Here is a 20,294-nt window from a genome sequence, read left to right on the forward strand (position 1 = left end):
TACGTTACAGTTCAAGAAATGAAGGTTAAATTTGGGGGGCTTTTTACATAAATTTACATTCCTAACCACTGCTAACCTGGACTGAATTTTACAGAGAACACTACAGATAATGGCAGCATGTCCTCCCATTACTGACCTCTTGAATCACCTAAGGATTCTACTTAAAACCACGATAATCCAAAAGATCCTCCAATACAATTTTAGATATTCTGTAAATAAATAATATTTTTCTCTCAGAAATGGATGATCGGATTATCACACATCTGCTTATTTTCATGTGTGATATTCTTAACTGTACCTACTGCTTGACTGTACACTTGAACTCATCTGTGAAAATATAGTGGTCTAATTTACCCAAGAGAACCATTTATTTCAGTCTCCTCAAAATAAACATTACAGGAAGATCCGTGGCGTTTTCCCACTGAAAGAGTTATCTCATTTATGACATATGCTGTTTCTATATGATAAGGTACTGTCTACAAGATGGATCAAAGCTGAAATGATAATGAATTACAGTCTGAGCCAAATTTAAAATGCATAGCTTTGTTATGCAAGAATTCTACATGTAATTGTACATACTTTACACACTCAGGTGATGGTAGCCTTTGTGAAAAATATTGTCTTCTTCACAGGTATCAGTGAAACAATGTTTTGTGTCTATATTAATTTAAGAATCTGAAGACCTTATGTATCAAAGTTCCACAGACTCATTCTAAAACTCTTCAGTTAGTCATATTTAACAGTAAAAATAATTAGAACTTTGGAAAATGAAATAACAAGGGAGTTCTTTTCAATGCATTTTGATCTCATCTCTACTGTTGAAACCCTTTTGATCCCAATTTTATATGGTTTTATATCTCAAAATTCAATGACTGCTCAAATACAGACTGTAATCATAGGCTTTTAATACTTTACCACTCTATTTCATCTCATTTACTGTGGTCCACAATCTAGCTTGCTCCCCCCTATATTATGTTTCCACCACCTAGATTTAGACCTGCATACCTTCTCCTGCTGATCCTTTCTCATATTTATTAACCAACACATTACTTTTTCAGAGTTCACATTCTTTCCGAATGCTTACTTACGGAGTATGGTATTGAAAAAGAAAAAAAAAATAAAAGTGGGAGGATCTTATTCTTAAAATATCCTTTTCTCACTTTCTGTTGCTCTTTTTGATATTGTAATTTCGAAAATTTAATGTAAAATGTTCTTGTTCTATAAAGCATGCAAAACACCTGTGATACTTGTACTGAGATGTAAGTGCCTACAGGACAAATGACAAACAGAACCTTCCACATTTTTCTGTGGTTTTGGGACTTTCCTTTAGGTAAGGTCAGATATGAAAACATAGATAATATTAAAAAAACCTGAAATCACATTTCATGTAAACATATTTGTCTTCATTTTTAAAATATTTTTTTAAAATGTATTTTTAAAAAGGGCTTAAAAATTTTGCCTATGCTTAATCTTTCAGAATGTTTCCACAACTACAGGATATTGCAAATTAATTTTACTTTTGACTTCTAAACTTATAGTTTATAATAAATCTAAGAATAGTGCATTATTATACGGCCAGCATTTTTATAGTATACATATAAAACATAGCACACATATACAAATCTGTATAAAAATAATTTCACAGTTTTAATCTAAACTGTTTACTTGTGTGTTTTGTGATTATTTTTATATGCTTTTTGGATGTCTGGTATTTAGGTGTATGTTCAAATTTACTCATTGACCTTAATGCCATCTGTCACAATCTACTCCATAACAATTAATGCAGAAATATGCCATTAACTTCTCCAGTTTTGTTCTAGAAGGATGAGTTCCCTTTGTATCTGCAGTCTAGTGTTACCATAAATTCTATTTTACTGCCGGTTTAGAATTAAAATGACATTGAACATTTTTTCCCAAGGATTTTGCCTCCCCTTATTTAATCCTTCTGATTTAAGTATTATGTGAGAGAACAACCAATAAATAAAAGATAATACTGAACTTCTCATATTAGAGCATTGTCCTATTTCTGCAGTTCGGTTTACAGATTTCCAAAAAAGGACTATATAGTTTCTCTTATTTAAACAGTGCATCTCACTACTCTTAATAACTGAATTGCACATAATGTGCTTTTCATTCATAAGAAGGTGACGTTCTGAGAACAAGTAACTGTAGCAAAAACTTGATTTGTGTTCAACCTCCTAGGCATTCTGTTGTTATCTCATTCCTGTTTTCCTCTTTATTCACAAAAATCAGAGGAGAAATTCATCCCATTATTTGGTAAAAGCTGCATGATCTCAGCACTCTATTAAATCCTCATCATTGACAGAAGCTTGTTCATTCCACTGAAAGACAATACACAACTTTGCAATTTTTCCTCTGTGTGCAATAAGGGGGAATCTGTGTCACACAGCAAATGCTTTTGTTAAATCTCAACAGAAATTCCCAGAACTAACTCTAACAAAACAAATTTTGAATCTGTTTTTTTTTGTCATTGTTGTACTTCCTTAAGCAATGTCTATTGGCATCATATCTTAGTGTGAAACTCGAGCAGAAAAGATTCACCCACATTCACCTGTGCATTGTTGATCATCTCAGCGATCTTTTTCCCAGTCCTTTGGATGGCCCTGAAGACCTGAGAAAAATGTATTTTTTGAAGAGGGTGAGTAGAGCAGGTTACAAAGTATCCTTCTTCTCCTTTCACAGTCACTGCACAATAATACCTGTGTCCTTCTATTGATGGTGCCCGTAACAGAGACAAACTAAAGAACCAGGGGATCTACTGCAGAACTGAAGATGAAGAAGGAAGGTAAGGAAGGTGGCAAAGAGATTGGCAGTCTTCAACTCTTCTTTTTCTTACAGTGTTTAGGACTATAAAAAGGGATTTTCTGAAAAGCTTTCCATCATCTTTGTGGCTACATCCAGTCTGTGATGTTCATCAAGTACTTCAAGGGTAAAAGAGGATAAATTCCTTTTACCGCTACAGTTTCACAGTATCAAAAAAAAATCTTTTCAATTAATTTAAAAGTTGCCATTTTAAAAACCAAAATGTGCAAAAAAAAAAGGAATGAAATAGCAAAGAGAATTCTTCAGGGCAATGCTTTCTTCATGAAACAGTTTACATGTTTCCTTAGGCGTTTTATTTTGGCTGGTAGGACAAGCTGTACAAGTGAAGTAAGAAGTGTAATTTTTGCAAACTGTCTCTAATTGTAAAGCTTAGAAAAAGATTCAATGCCTGTTTATTTGCATAGAAAGCAATTATTATTTTTACCTTGCTAACTTTTTTTGCTGTACTTGACAATGTATTGCATCTCTTTATCCTTTCTAGAGTTCAGCTTAAGACATACTGTATTCTTTAGCCTAGTAGTGTGCTGAAGTGTACTGGATGTTAATGAGATGTGTTATCATCATTCATCCAGAGAGAGCTGATAATTATGGCAATGTCTGTATTGTTTTTATCTTTGCAGTATGCTTTTAACTTTCTATTTTTCATTAACATTATCCAAAAGCGTCAAACAGGGATCATTGTCCAAATTCATGACTCCGAATTATTTTAGGGGTTTATAGACTGATCTTTTCTTTAACATAGTAATTATATAAAACGCAGAAACAAATGAATAGTGGTGAAAGCATTAGGTCTTGTTGGGCACTGCTGATAGTCCTAATTAACAGATGCAGAAACATGTTGTGTCATGAAGCTGTGTCCAGGATTTTGTGAATCTGAACTTCCTGGATACAAAGAAGCTTGGCTTCAACAAGAAGTAGAGAGGCAGCTCCCACTCCATCTTAATCTATAGCAGGAGTTGCTGACTCAGTCCTCATTTAGGCTACGGAGAGACAAAACTCAGGTCTCCGCTCTTGAAAAAACGCCCTATTGACAAAGCTACTACACAACATTTTAGCAGTGTCAGGATCATAAGGCTGCCTTTTCAGAAAAAAAGTGTAGAGTCAGAAATGGTAATAGAGAGCATAGTTATCTTCATATAAGAGTGTGTTTCAAATACTTGCAGTTGCAAATTCAGAAACTAAATCCAAGCAAATCACCATTTCGGAAATACCCCTCTCGTCTGACCTTTGTGCATCCATCTCTGTACCATGAGGGTTGTGCTGCCACTCTCTGGTACTGTTTCCCTGGTTACATTCAATATGTTGAACTTAATACAAGGCTGAAAATTCATTTTTTAATTTTTACAACCAGAGCCAGACACCAGCATCTTACATGGATTTCAAAAGGGAGTCAGAAGTTGCAGAAATGGAGTTGATACTCTTGTGAAACAGTTCCAGATGTGAGAGGTCTGATATGAAAATGCTGTAAATGTGACTTCAGTGTAGTTGAGAATTAAGGCATACATACAAAAATCGTTTTGATCACTGCCCAACTTCAGAGAAAATTTTGACACTCCTCCTTTCAACGGTAATTATCATAATTATTTTGAAGAGATAATGATATCTGACTCAGGAAGCATACTCTGTGCTTTACTGCTCATTTGCTAAAATCATGATAACAGGTCAGACCTCTTAGCTGACTTAACAGCTACTCCGGCTTGAAGTTTGCTAGCATCCTGCACAGGAAAGAGGTTAGGAATAGAGTTTAATAAGAAACCAGACTGGTGATCAGGCTCGGGGCTTGGCCAGAAAATAATATCAATCAGCAGCTTGTTTACATGCACCTGGCCACCTTTATTATCTCCCCTCCCACATTTCTTGTCTTCCATCTACCCTGACCTCTCCTTCACCTTGCCTTTGGCCTTTCCCCTAAGCATCCCATAACAAGTTTTGTTCTTTCCAATAAGGCCCTTCAAATATCCCAGGATAAGACTTTTCCCAAGACCCATAGTACTCAGGCTTCCCCCTTTCTAACAGTTACAAGGTTGTGGCTGAACCTCCTCAAGGCTTTGGGTGACTCTTTCAAAGGCTCATCAGGTAGTGGCGAGAGAGCTCTGGGCTCTTGTAGTGTCTGTTATCTCCTGGTTCTTAGAGTTTGTTTATCATCTGGCTTCTTAATTCATTACTTCTCATTCCCCCTGCCATGGTAGCTTACACTGTGAGCCTCACAGACCAGATATCCTTACGTTGCACATACCCTTACACTCTGAGGCTGCCCCCCTATTGAGACTGAATCATTACTCAAATCACATACCACAGGACAGTGTTCAAAGAGAAACCCAATTTAAATAAAACCAAGACGAGAGAGTTAAGTGAAATAAACAACACTCTCCACAGGTCCAAAATCCATACAACATAGGAAACAAATCACAGAAGCGTCCCCAGAAGTGAGTCCAAGTTAATTTTTTTATATCTAAACAGTCTACAATTTTGAAAAGAAAAAAATTTGACTGGTTTGTCAATTTGGCTAACAAACCTACAAAACAGGTCACATTTTTTTCCATATCATTAATAAAGATAACTGTTACCTCACTAATACCTCTTTTTCTTTAATTGAATATTTGTTTTTAGCATGTATTATTTTTGTGCAGAATTCTAGCAGCAGTAGAAATCAAATACTACTCTTCCATTTAGACTTTTGGAGGATTATAAAGTTTCTGTGGCTTCTGAATGGAAGAAGCTAGAGTAAAACAGCTGGTAGATCTCCCTGATTTTAAATAAATATATAAATACTCACATGCACATACATATCCAAACATTCTCATGTAAGAGCACCTAGCTGAACACAGAAGTGCAGAACTGACTCTTGGGAGTCCTCTGTTACTATAAAGCTGAAAAAGGCAAATATTGTGTTTTTTTCTCATGAAAAGAGTCATTTATAAGATGCCAAAAGCATAACACAAACAGGAAAATTTCTACAGCAGGGCATGTGTAGGAGCAAAGAAAGAGTACCACTTAACTATACTTCATTAAATTTTTTTCTCCCACAAAGTAAGGTTTTAAGAAAAAAAATATAATAAAAGGACTCAACAGCAAAAAGCACAGTAAAAGCGCATCCAAGATTGAACACTGTGGACTACTGAATAAAAAAATCCTAAAGATTGTAAAAACTAAGCATATGAAGAATAGTAAATAACCAAAAAAAAAAAGAGGCATGGTCTATTATAGCTGTGTTTATAAATGTCTGTGGCCTTTTTACAGAGGGTCATGGGCTGGTTTGTGTCTAAACTGCTCAGAGCTCATCCCTGCAACAAGCCTCACCTATAGAGAGCCAACTGAAAATACCCAAAATATCATCATAAACCTAAGAATTAAGCAATGAGGATGATCAGGAGTTCACCTCTTAATACTGCCTCCGGAGTTTGGGGTTTTTTTTGTTAGTTCAGAAGAATCTAAAATGCTATGGAAAAAAAGATTAAGGGAGAAAAAAAATGATGGTTTAAAAAAAGAAAATGCCTTTTACAAAACTACACTTCTCATGGAATTGATCCCTTCTATAAGTGTCTGAAATTTAAATATCCTATTAAAAAAAAAAAAAAAAAAAAAAAAAAAAAAAAAAAAAAAACTGAAAAAACTGAAGAAGGAGGAGCCATGGGCAGGGATGTTTATAAGATGAGAAAGCCCTGTTCATTGCAATGTTTACAGTTGTATCAATATATAACTGGAATATTATATCTTCGGGAACATATATATTCCAGAATTCTCTACGTACACAGTGCCAATTCTTCAGTGTTTTACCATGCTGCTTCCTATATTTAAAAATCCTATTAAAAAAAAAAAAAAAAAAGAAGATAAATAACAAAAAGAGACTGTAAACAACACCAGTAGAATACTATATGCTCCAGATATATTGTTTTACAGTAACAGGTGAAACTTCCAAAATATAACCTGTCTTTAAATGTATTGACCCTGTGGAAAATGTTGTTTATTTTTAGCAAAGATACAGGAGCACTGCCTAGGTTTTTTTCACTGATGTTGCAAATGCAGAGACATGATCTGTCACAGTAAGAATTCTTGATTAAAGCTGGTTAGAAATGCAACATTTCATTTTGTTTTAATAGAACAGGAAGTTTTTAAAACAAAAATGTCAAGAAGCTATTCTGTTTTCTCAAGCAGTAACTCATATTTTAGGCCATTAGAAATTACTAGTTCTTACTACCATTTTTCCAAGTAACTCAGTTTCTCCAAGTAGCACACATATAATAAAATGTGGATATGTTGATTTATAGTAACTTTGACAATCTGTGATTTCTACCTGCAATATTAATTTTTATGTCTAATAAATAATTTCTAAGGCTATGCAAACTGTTAAATATTACTAAAAAGTAGTACAGAAATCATATTTCCTTCTGCAGAATAAAAACAAGAGTGCTGCCAACCATTAAAGACTCCCCAGTATTGAGTATCTTTATATATGCATTTGTGAAGCTGGTTCAAATTTATCAGTTGCAGTTTCTCTGAAATCACAGTTTCATTTTCCTGTTAAAAATGTGCATGATTATGTGGGAGGAAGCTAATGTGGAAAGACAGAGCAGTATCGCCCTGCTGCATGTTAGCCTCGACTTGCACACCATCATAAAAATTGTATGAACAGAATCTGAATAATACTAGATTAAGTTGCGATTTTGCAAAATGGGGAGAAAATACAAATGCTATAGCTGTATTGCAATTAGTAATACTTATCAAATATATGGTGCTCTTATGTAGTTCAGATACACAATCATGGAATTTTAAAATATCACCTGGATTTCCTAGTAAATAGATATAACTCAATAAATGCTATTCTTTTGAAATAAGAGACATTGTTTTTCCACTGGATTACAGATTTCTTTTCTGACTCTGTGAATTAATCTGGACAGGATACCTGGACAGTAAATTCTGCTTCATTGTTTCACTTCCTGCCTGGTGGTTTTGGCTGTTTTGGCCAATCAGAATGACAGATGGCCCCTCCCTCCCCCCTCTTCAAAGAGAGGGTAGGAAGAGAGAAATAGAGACATTTATCAGTTTAGGAAAAAACTAAACTACTTTAATGAAAATATTAATAAATAATGAAAAAATAAATAATAATAATTTTAAAAGTATACAATATTTACAAAATCATGTCAATCTCCCAGAATGATGATCACGTCACCAGCAGGCACAGGGAAGAGTTCCAGACTGGACTTGGTGACAGACAGGAGCTGGATTCTGGATCTGGTGTCAGGAACGCTTGGATCGCAGGAATGCTGTGATCAAAGGCAGACGAACAGACCGGGTTCTCCTTGGATGTCAGCCATTGAAGAAAGAGAGTTGACCCTTTGATCCCTCAGCTTTTATACTAAGCATGGAGCAGATGGGATAGAATACCCCTGTTGGTCAGTTTTGGGTCACCTGTCCTGTCCGCTCCTCCCCACAGGGGTGACCCCTCTACGCTTTTCCACTTCTGACCCTCCAATGGGGCAAATAACAAAGTTAGCTGACCTTGGTTGTTATAACCAGAAGTATAAGCAAGAGCCTCTCTGCATACCATTCCTTGGTGTAGTCAGGTCTTATCACCATGAGAGTGAACAGTTTCTGAACAATATGCTGTTGATTTCAGAGGTTATTTAGTTAGAAGAGGCTGAGTTTAAAAAGTAAAATTACTGAACAGAAAGTTGGTTCTCTTTTACCTAAAGCCAGGACATCCTGCTAAATACAGAAGTGAAATGTAAAGAATAATACTGAGTTTTAAAATGTTTTGTAGACTAGTGTAACAATAATTAGCATCCTAAAAGAATATTGAACTCTACAGAATTTTCATGAAAATACATGTGGCATTACAGATAGGAAAATTGCTGACTTGAAAGGGTACGGTGGAACTAATATATAAAATGTGGTTTCAATAAATACCTGTTGCAATAGAGAACTAGCTAGGAAATTAGAGTGAGCATTGAGCAATTTGTTACTGTAAAAGAAAAATAGGCACTTGAGTATTTTACCATCTATTTTTCACATTTTTTTCTCTGTACATAACGCTTCTATCTTTCTCTGTTTTAAAAAACTGAGGAAATAAGAAATCTATTTACTTATTTCAGAAGCTTCTAAAGGTAACTACAAATAATTTAAGCAGGTATAATTAGCTGATTTCAGTTCTTCATGCTTAGCTATCTTAAATTATGTTACTTATGTGTTATTATCATTTGGTTGGGTATGGATTGTAAACTATGTGGTGATAAACAAACACCCACAAACCATATTTGCTTTGCCTCTTCAGTCAATAGTAATCTGCTAGAAGGGGTTTAAGTGCCATTTACTGCACAGTTCCTCATATGATGTTATAGTAATAAAAGCAAAACAGAAAATGGTAATCTGAAATATCACAGATTACAGATTAAATCTGTATTACCACAGATTTACCCTGAGTATACAAGCAACATTGCCATAGTAGAGAAGACAGCTGTGCATTAGTGTTAACTCAGTTACTAGATAGCAAAATAACAAGGATGGCATGGAACCATTTGTGAGCTAAACTCTTATGATTGTCACATGACTTTTAACACCATATATGCCAATTTAAGGTGTTATATATGGCATATATGCCTTATTTAAGGTCATAGAAAAATACAAATATAGAACCATGGAATAGTTTGGGTTGGAAGGGACCTTCAAAGACCATCTAGTCCAACCCCCTGCCATAGGCAGGGACATCTTTCACTGGACCAGGTTACTCAAAGCCCCATCCAACCTGACCTTGAACACTTCCAGGGATTAAACACCCACAACTTCTCTGGGCAACCTGTTCCAGTGTCTCACCACCCTCACAATAAAGAATTCCTTCCTTATTTCTAGTCTAAATCTACTCTCTTTTAGCTTAAAGCCTTTATCCCTTGTCCTGTCATAACAGGTCTTTTTAAAACTTTTGTTCCCGTCTGTCTTATAAACACCCTTTAAGTACTAAAAGGCTGCTCTAAAGTCTCCCCAGAGCCTTCTTTTCTCCAGGCTGAACAACCCCAACTCTCTCGTCCTGTCTACATAGCAGAGGTGCTCCAGCCCTCTGATCATCTTTGTGACCCTCCTCTGGACTTGCTTGGGTCCATGTCTTTCCTGTGCTGAAGGCTCCAGTGCTAGTTGCAGGACTTGAGGTCGGTCTCACCAGGGTGGAGTGGAGAGCCAGAATCACCTCCCTTAACCTGCTGGCCATGCTGCCTTTGATGCAGCCCAAGATATGGTTGGCTTTCTGGGCTCAAAGCACACATTGCCAGCTCATATCCAGTTTTTCATCTACAGTTATCCTTTTCCACAGGGCTGCTTTCAATCTGTTCATCTCTCCGTCTACGCTGGTACTGATGATTGCCCTGGGTCACATTCACATTGTTAGTTTAGTAGTCTATCTAGCCCAGGAAAATATTTTAAGGCAGTATCTACATTAGCAAAGACTGTAGCCCACTAGAAGTGAGGTTTGTAGTTAGATTTATGGAATTGTCACTGTATATCCAAAGTTCACATTATAAACATTTCAAAGTGTTTTATTTTGGATTAGGTCTGGTTTTCACTGTCTTCCTTCTGGCTACTGGAGTGTATTAGGTGTGCCATTTTAGAGTGTCTTCCAGTTTGGTTTCTTCTGAAAGAAATTCAGTTTGTGTATTGTAGGACAGCTCAATCACAAGGAAAAAAGAAGCACTGGCTGGGGTAATCTGCACACATGTTTTAAATGTGTATTCCTGATCCTAACTGATCTGATCCTGATCCTAACTGATCCTAACTGATTCACCTATTAAGTAGGTGAATACTTATGACACTTTGCACCTAAAATTACATTGCTTTGATACAGGAGAAGGCTGAGATTTTAGCAAAAGTAAAATAGGAGAAACCTAAAGCTCTAGTCCTATGACTTATTAGTTAAAGTCCAGTTTGCAGCTGCATTTATTCTACCCCAGCAGAAATTTAAAACCTATATGTTTGAATGCCACAGCCTCTGTCAGGGCAAAACCAACTACAGCAAGAGCTCTTAGGTTAACTCTGCTTAACTTACCTAGGAAACAGATAAAAAGCACTCCTACAGTCAATGACAGCTGAGAGGCTGAGAACCTCGTTCATGAGAGTCTCTCAACCTAGAGGAGCTAAATGATGATATAGGTTTTTCTAGTCTGTATCAGGATGAACACAAATGCATTCATTTAAACCAGTAAGTCAACCTTGCTTTCACATGAACTAAGAGACCTCATACAGTTACCGAGGGACATTTCAGAACAAGTTCCCCACTGCTGCTCAGCAACCATCTCCTAGCTGAAGTGTAGTATCTGAATATAACAGTACAAATGATTTTAGCAAACACTAACATATTAAATAGGGATATAAATTAGTGCACTAGCAATAAGCTATCATAAAAAAAAATAAAAAAATCAAAGAGCATGGTCTCACACATGCCCAGATTTATTATTAACAACTTAAGAACATAACTTAACAAATAATGTGCTTAAATTACAGATGTTGTTTTTTCAGAGCATAAGAAACCATAAGAAATCTTGCTACCAAAATTTTCTATACAATCAGTAAGGAGAAATAACCTCTTCATAAGATTTCTAGATGACATCGCAATCAGTTTAAATTGGGAATCTCCTTCTATCTATAAACCATATAAGTAACAGTAAGGATGTCCTACCTTTAGTCAATATTTAAGTCTTTAACTGAGGATCAATAACTAATAAATTAGGGCTGATTCCTTTAGAAAGATGAGAGAGCAGCAACGTTCTCTATCCACAACATTTGCACAACTATTGACATATTCACTCTAGAAGTGGGCCACCAGATCCTCCTTAGCCTCACAAAGCTAAATCTGACCTACAAAGAGATTCCTAGAGTGGGCCACTCCTTTTGTTGGTATGGCCAGTCAAGGGACCAGAAGGAGAGCAATCAAAAAGGATTTGTGTCTTTTTACAGGGGAATGTGCTGAAGTGGGATTCCAGTCTTTGCTCCTTAGAACGTAGATGTAACAATGTCATGGGAGAAGGAAATCATTGATTTTATCAGCCTTTCTCTGTGTTTATTTATACTCCAGTAACTCAAGATTTGAACTCTTGTCACAGTGTCTCTGCTATAATTATTGTAGCACACATTTTGGTGGCCCACTGGGGAGCTTTATCTAAACCTGGACTGAAAAAAATCAAGTTGCATCTGAGCTGCATCTGAGCTCCTAAGTAGCGTTTAAAAGTTGGTTTCTGGGACACTTCTGGGCTGATGAAGTAGGTGTTTTCTGTTCCAGGTGCTTAAAGAGTTGGGTACTGCTGGAAAGTAAATAGAAGAGGTGGCTGGGACCCAAATGGAAATTTAGCTATCCAGAGTACAGGATAGTCAGGATTTAAGGGAACCAGAGTTAGTCCTTCTTTCTTGTAAACAGGTAGATCAAGTACACCGCAATTTAGATTTCTCACTTTAGTTTCAACACTTAAAATCAAATTTGGCTGACTTTGGGCTTGTGTGTGTGTGTGCATGTATGAGTGGCAGTCTCTAGAGAAAATACTTCCTTGATGGAGGCCAAACATTTAAGAGCATCTGTCTAATGCACTGGCTTCAGGCTAATCTGGCTGCTGATCACATACAATTGTTTGGCGAATGACTGGATGAGGAGGCTTCTACTATGATTAAAGAAATATTCAAGACAATGTGGTTTTGTGTGTGTCAAGGGTCAATATATAAGAAAAATCTTCTTACAGCACTCAAACTGGAACTTATTACAACCCTAATAAAATACTTATGAGGGGAAAAAAAATCTATTGAAGTAAAGGGTACATTTCCACAGTCTTTCAATAACTAAACTAACACATGCAATGCAATTTAAAGGTAGTATGGAGGAAATACTAAGGAAGGAAAATTAGCTAAGAAAACCCCATACACAAAATTTACTTGTATCCCAGAAAGCATATCTACAGGCATTTAGGGCAACCAAAATGTACCATATTACTGATAACATACTTAACGATTGTTTATGTTTAAGCCAATTTATTTATTTGTGCTTTTCATATATCAATAATAGCTCCTATTCTATAGAAAAAGAACATGCTAAATTGTTCACTGTATTAGAAAAAAAAAGGTCTTTAAAAGCTCTTTTCCTGCTAGCAGTTTGGAGAAGGAAAATAGTACCATGATATATCAGGCTTGCCTCATACCTGGAAGGAATTGCTTGGAGTCCCAGCAGATAAAAGTCTAAATGATTCTGACTCTAACCTAGGTGTAATCAAGTTCATTCATTCTATGCAGTCTTGTCTTGGAGGAACATTTTCATCCTGAAGAGCAGAATACAGCTAATTACATTGGAATGAAAGCTGTGTTTTAGCTGTGTGAAAACTGTAACTCGATGTGAGAAAAACTGGCAGGATAAGTAAAACGAAGCAGTGTGGTTCTCTGAGCCAAGCAGCAGAACAGCAAGAGGCATCTGGGATCACTTTTTAACACATGGACATTCATCATGAAAAGGGTAATCCCTAATATCTCATTTTGTAACTAGATATGTTCCAAACATAAGAAAGTGATTATTTTGAGGCCAAACGAACACTGTAGATCGATATGTGTTCCTGGAATTTCAAAAAGTGGGAAAACCAGGAGAATTTTTATTAGTCATATGCAGGATACTGGTAATTTCTACGGTATCTATAAAGATAGGAAAGGATTGGTAAGTGAGAAGAGAAACTCACTTATTTACCATGATAATTTAAGAGTACCATTAAGGGCTATCTTTCAAATTTAACTGAGGAAATAAGGTCTTTAATTTATTGACTATGGATTTGGTCTTAACTCATAGGGGAACTGCGTCTCATGCAAAAGAAATTGTGATTTTGCCATTCTTTTCCCTACATTTGATGTGCTATTTTGTTATTTGGAACAGAAAATAAAAGTCAATTAGACACAAAAAAGCAGGAAGGGCATTGAGAAGAAACATTTATCAGCCATTTAGTTGGCCAGCTGAAAATACCTAGTTAGAGTTTAGACTGAATGGAAGTTTATGTTCAAAAATATTTTAACATCATATATTTAGGAAACCCTGTACCACGACTTCTATATAACGGGGTTTTTTACATCTACTATTTAAAAAAAAGAAAGTGAAACTGTATATAAATATATGACTACTGCAGATTTTGTTATAATGATTTACTTTGAATTCTCATTTAAACTGGTATACTTATTCAAACATTATTGGGCTCTGTATGTCCTGGTTTTGTCACATAAACACACTTTTTTTTTTTTCCTCTGTGGTTGATATTTTCTGTCTCCAAAGTAACAAACGAGAAAGTCTTCTCCCCTGTTCTTCCACAATTGTTCAGTGTGAAGCCCAATTTCACAAACCTTAACAATGCTCAAGATCTGAGGATTTTGGTTGAATTTCTGGGGCTTCACTGTAGGACTTATTTTAGCTCTTTCTGACAAGGTAAAGTTACCTGCGAGTAGAAGTAAACAGGTTATAGGAGTTCTAATGAGGAAAGAAAGCTATAATAAGGTTTAACAGGTTATAATACTGATTTAAAAAACCCCTCTCAGTATAAGAGAGTAAAAGCAAAAGAAATTATGTTCTTAAATTTTTCAAAGTTAAAATAACTATTGAAGGAAAAACACTGAAGCTATAGTAAAGCCCTATATACTAAGATACAATATATATTAATGAAAACTAACACATGAATTTGCAATGCAGTATCACAGCACATAGTTAGATTGCATAAAGCATTACAAAGTAGACTGGTATAATATTGGGGGGAAATCTGATTTTGTGATTGAATCAATACCAATGTATCACTGGTAAATGAAGGATTAATAGTCACATCTCTTTCCTCTCTTACTTCTGCAGCTTAAATACACATAAAGTCAGAAACTAGGTTTAAACCAGTCAAAATAAGGTGGTAGAGCAAAATCCTTTTCAGTCATTTTTTTTCACATGCTGGTAAACTATGAAGTTCAGTGAGCAATGATTACAGGAAAAAGTCTGCCTAACTAAATTGCTGTGGACCATTTATTTTTACTGCAGTAGCTAAGAAAAAAACCCTAAAAATATTGAGAAGTTATTAAATCATGTGTCTTGGCATATAATAAGCTCTAAGCATGACATGAAAATCAAGGTTTTATGAAACATTTGCAACTTAAGCTCTGTTGTGAATAGTGCAGTACTATTTCTTACAGAAAGAAAAACAGACAGTGGTCAATATAAGAAGCATTGTAATAATGTTCTGGCTGGGAATACCTGGCAAACTTACTTCTAGTTGGAAAATGCTGAGTTTCCTAGGCCCGGAAGAAAGTCTAGTTAAAACTAATAGGAAGGGCAAAAGAGTGAGGGTAGCACGTTCTCCTGAGAGCTGGAAGAGGCAGCTCTTGGACCTTGGTCTCTCCCGTCTCCAGCGCCTGCTGTGCAAACAAGGGTGCTTCCTGCACTGCCTGCCTCACCTACTCTTTTGAGAGCCTGTTTTAAAATAAAAGGTTGTTCTCCTCCAATGAAAGGGCCCAAATGCTCACACTAAGGCAAGGAAGAAGGGTTATATATGATTTGCTGACTCAGGTCCCTGGAGAGGAGCTGCAAACACTTCTATCACCATCCTCACAATTTCTAATAAACTAGTTTCGCCAGCTTGCTGTTCTGTGTTGGATATTTTTAATATTATTCTAACAAATTCCAAAGGCACAGGCTAATCTGCAGCTGCTTCACCCTTTTAGTTTGCATGTGTGGGTGAAAGCAGTCTTCTACCTGTTCGCCTTTGGTCCAGGGTAGGCACACACCATTCAAAGGCACAGATGTGAGACCCAGATAGAGAGTAAATGATTCTTTCTAAGGCAATTGCTGATCCCCAGGCTGTTCCTGCAGTGGTGATAACACATCTCTAAACTGTGGGAAGCTCCTGTTTGGTTATAAAACAGGGCTTTAAGGAGCACTACTTTTTAAGGAGAAGTCTTAAGTACTAACTACTCTGCAGAAGTAGTTAAAAAAAAATCTTAAAACTTTTGAACCAAAATATATTGGATAAGGCTGAGCTACTGAACAACTTTTTTGCCTCAGTCTTCATCGACAAGAGCACTAACCACACTGCCCAAGTCACAGAAGGCAAAAACAGGGACTTTGAGAATGAAGAACTGCCCACAATAGGAGAAGATGAGGTTTAAACCACCTAAGGAACCTGAAGGTGCATAAATCCATGGAACCTGATGAAATCCATCCACGGGTCCTGAGGGAGCTGGCAGATGAAGTTACTAAGCCGCTTTCTATCATATTTAAGAAATTGTGGCAATCTGGCAAAGTTCCCGCTGACTGGAAAAAGGGGAACATAACCCCGATATTCAAAAAAGAGGAGACCAGGGAACTATAGGCCAGTCAGTCTCATCTCTGTGCCTGGCAAGATCATGGAGCAGATCCTCCTGGGACCTCTGCTAAGGCACATGGAAAATAAGGAGGTGATTGGAGACAGCCAACATGGCTTCACCAAGGGCAAATTGTGCCTGACAAATTTGGTGGCCTTTTACAGTACTGCCACAGATTTGGTGGACAAGGGCAGAGCAACAGATATCATCTACGTGGACTCATGCAAGGCATTTGACACTGTTCCGCACGACATCCTGGTCTCAAAATTGGAAACTCATGGATTCGATGGATGGACCACTCGGTGGATAAGGAATGGGCTGGATGGCTGCACTCAAAGGGTTGTGGTCAACAGCTCAATGTTCAATTGGTGGCCAGTGACGAGTGGTGTTCCTCAGGGGTCGCTAGTGGCACCAGTGCTATTTAAAATCTTTGTTGGAGACATGGACAGTGGGATAGAGTGCACCCTCAGCAAGCTTGCCGATGACACCAAACTCGGTGGTGCAGTTGACACGCTGGAGGGAAGGGATGCCATCCAGAGGGACCTGGACAAGCTTGAGAGGTGGGCTCATGCAAATCGCATGAAGTTTAACCAAGCCAAGTGCAGGGTCCTGCACCTGGGATGTGGCAATCCCAGGCACAAATGCAGGTTGGGTGGAGAATGGCTGGAGAGCAGCCCTGAGGAGAAGGACTTGGGAGTGCTCGTGGATGAAAAGCTCAACATGAGCTGGCAGTGTGCACTGGCAGCCCAGAAAGCCAACTGTATCCTGGGCTGCACCAAGAGAAGTGTGGCCAGCAGGTCTCGGGACATGATTCTGCCCCTCTACTCTGCACTGGTGAGACCCCACCTGGAATACTGTGTCCAGCTTTGGAGTCCTCAACACAGAAAGGACATGGATCTGTTGGAACAGGGCCAGTGAAGGTCCATGAAGATGATCAGAGAGCTGGAGCACCTCTCCTATGAAGGCAAGCTGAGAGAGCTCGGGTTGTTTGCCTGGAGAAGAGAAGGCTCTGGGGAGACCTCATAGCAGCCTTCCAATACCTGGAGGGAGCCTACAAGAGAGCTGGTGACAGACTTTTTGTCAGAAAGTGTAGTGACAGGACAAGGGATAATGGTTTTAAATTGGAAGAGGGGAGATTTAGATTAGATACCAGAAAGAAATTCTTTACCGTGAGGATGGTGAAGCACCGGAACAGGTTGCCCAGAGAAGCAGTGGATGCCCCATCCCTGGAAGTGTTCAAGGTCAGGCTGGATGGGGCTTTGAGCAACCTGGTCTGGTGGGAGGTGTCCCTGCCCATGGCAGGGGGGTTGGAACTCGATGATCTTTAAGGTCCCTTCCAACTCTAACCATTCTATGATTCTAAAACATTCCAAAAGGTATGAAAAAAATTATCAATATATCTTACAGAATTTTATAGCAAGAAAAAAAGTTTTATTTGGAAACTCTGTTTTCTCTTGCAACACACTTTTCGATAAGCTCTTGTCAGCTACATGGTATCAGTGACCATTAATAAGCATTTTATGATAATGTGAACTGCACTTGAAAACTGAGCTGGATTGGAAAACAGATAAGTGAGATTACTGTATTCAGCATGCAGAAAATAAAAAGGAATATCGCCATGTTTTCTGTGGAAAGATGTTAAGACAACTTATAATTCTTTGCTCAAAACTAGTATACTTTGCTCAAACGAATGCAGATAGCTCAACTCATTTCAGCAAGGACAAATCAGATTTTTGATCCTTTTCAAACCATTTTACATATATTTGCATTTAGCCTGGAATACTGATACTCTAATCCAAAACAAGAAATATAAACTATAATGGTCACTTTTAATAGAAGCTTGCAGGAAATTTTATTTATAGGCTACCAGCCAAAGGCAACAGTGATATTATATTCCAGTCTGCAGTTTGTTTCTGTCTCCCTGGATTAATTTGACTTTGATTAATTCGGATATGGATTAATGAAGACACTTGAAAAATTAAATTACAAAGCATATAGCAAACTCCTGTCATAGTTCTTCTATCACTTAGACTTTATCAGATCTAGAGAGAGTGCAAAGGGGAATGAACCTTGCCTTTTGGAACCTGGAATACATTTGGCTTGCCTTCAGTTTGAAGGCCTAATAAAGATTTTGTTTCTGAAACTGTTCCAAAATGTTGAGAATTTATAACTGCATCCATCTTGAAAGTGTTATTATATTGACGACTAAATAATGTTGATCCTAGTTCGATTTCAGACCATTCTTATATTGGGGTAAATCTACATGTATTAAATATAATTTTTAAATAATATACTTTAATAAGCAAATAACTAGATGTCTCCATACACTCATTTAATGGAATTGAATTATTCCATACTGCAAAAATATTAAAAAGTATCAATCATTAGAGAAAATGAAAAAAAAAAGCCTCACTATATTGCTGGCAGCTTTACAGATTTTACTGACTTAAACTTGTAAGCAGAGAACCCACAACAGTGTTTTAACAATTCACAAATGTACTCAATGTTCATATAATGATTCCTCTCCAAGGATAAAAGAATGCATGAACAATAAATAAATTGTGACCTTCCTGCAAAATGACTTTACCTTTAAAGATGGATCATGTAGGGTGATGCTTGGCTGCATCCAATACATTAATATTTATTAAGCTGACAGAAAGTCAATTTCACCATAACTTGTTCTATACCAGAAAGGAACAGTAAAAGATGTGCCTGGATTAAAAAAAAAAAAAAACAAAAGCAAAAAACCCCCACATTTGATTCATGCTTTCTGTAAATGTCATTGTACATTTTAATAGGAAAAAAATCTTCATAGACTTTAATGAATAAGTTATACATAAAATGTAAAAAAATATCTCTGTATATCCTTATCATGAACTGTTCTAGGAGTTCACTGATTTCCAAGTTCAATGATCGTTTGAAGTCAAGCGGGTCAAGTGTCTTCAGTAGCCAACAATGTCTGACAGGAGTATAATTTCTACAACTGCTTAAGTATTGGGAGAATGTGAAATCATATAGTCATCACTACTAAATAGTTATTTAGAAATAACTGACAATAAAGGGCAGCTGATATAACTTGTCATGCCAGTAAGTTACTGGATACTTACAAGGGTATGTGAAATGAATAACATTTGACAGAAAACAAAACCATCATGAAAGCATTCCTAAAGACAGCAAAAACATACAAATTAATGTGCTAAGAGAGATAACCCAGAAATGCAGAAAACAAGACATTTTGGAGTCTGAAAATGAAAAATACCATACAGATTTGCACAAGGATAGATTTATCATATTTTTACTGTACTGAGATTAATGTGAGTGTACACTGAATATATTTCCAGCCACTCAGTTATTTGAACTGAACACACACGAGGTGCAAAAAGAAACTATTGTATGACATGGTTATTTGTCTATTATATTAATAGATTCCAAATGATAGAAAATATAAAACCTAAACCTAGTCATTAGGCTACAGTCACATATTATGAAGGCACTAAAACTAAACAAGTGATAGCAAGAATGAGGCACCAAAATTCAGATCCTACTTTAAATATTCCTAAAACTATAATCTAAAACTGATTCTTTGTGCCTGGTCTTGAAACACCAGTGTTTTCACAACTCAGCCATCTTGGAGTTGTTTGCTTCTAATGAGATGAGTAACACAAGCTGTTCACAGAGATGATGAGAGCTGAGTTTTTCCATACGGTAACTTTAATCTGCAATCTAAATGCACCTTGATGTACATTGGTGTTCCAGGGGGTCCAGAAATGCCTTACAGAGAAGGGAGAGATAAGTATTTCCCAATTTAGTATGATTAAGCACTCCATAAATCTTTTCTGTCCACAGAGCTGAGGCATTTTTAGAGTTTGAGGTAAAGTGATAGACACTATCCCAAATATGCTATTTCGTAACTGCTACTTAAAGCTTTACTCTTTCAAGATGGCTTTTTTTGGTGCTGACTTTTAAACAGTTTATGTATTAAAAAGATACAGTAACAATTCATTAAACAGAGATCAATAATTTTTTAGGAAAAAGCACAGTGCAATGGAGTGATATCTAACTTGCAAACAGAACAATACAGAATATACTAAAAAAGCTAAATAGAAGGAAGCCCACAGAGC

At 36.7% G+C, this 20,294-nt stretch overlaps 1 protein-coding gene across 12 annotated transcripts in view; it reads right to left on the bottom strand.

Moving 5' to 3' along the window:
* Positions 1-20,294, bottom strand: part of GPC5 (glypican 5) — a 730,043-nt gene that overhangs the window by 239,244 nt on the left and 470,505 nt on the right. For 3 of the 12 annotated variants that reach the window (XR_001413541.1, XR_001413540.1, XM_014955526.1), the window contains one exon: positions 18,225-19,944. The exons of 8 other annotated variants lie outside the window; for them this stretch is intronic. Coding sequence is in view for 1 of the 4 variants with exons in the window: in XM_014955526.1 (XP_014811012.1) it covers positions 19,897-19,944 (48 nt within the window). In the remaining 3 variants the exon portion in view is untranslated. Of the gene's footprint in view, positions 1-18,224; positions 19,945-20,294 lie in introns of those variants that run through there. One more of the 12 variants, XR_001413542.1, reaches the window with a different exon arrangement.

This window comes from Calidris pugnax, unplaced genomic scaffold (genome assembly GCF_001431845.1).
Source record: "Calidris pugnax isolate Ruff unplaced genomic scaffold, ASM143184v1 scaffold153, whole genome shotgun sequence".
Lineage (NCBI taxonomy): Eukaryota > Metazoa > Chordata > Aves > Charadriiformes > Scolopacidae > Calidris > Calidris pugnax.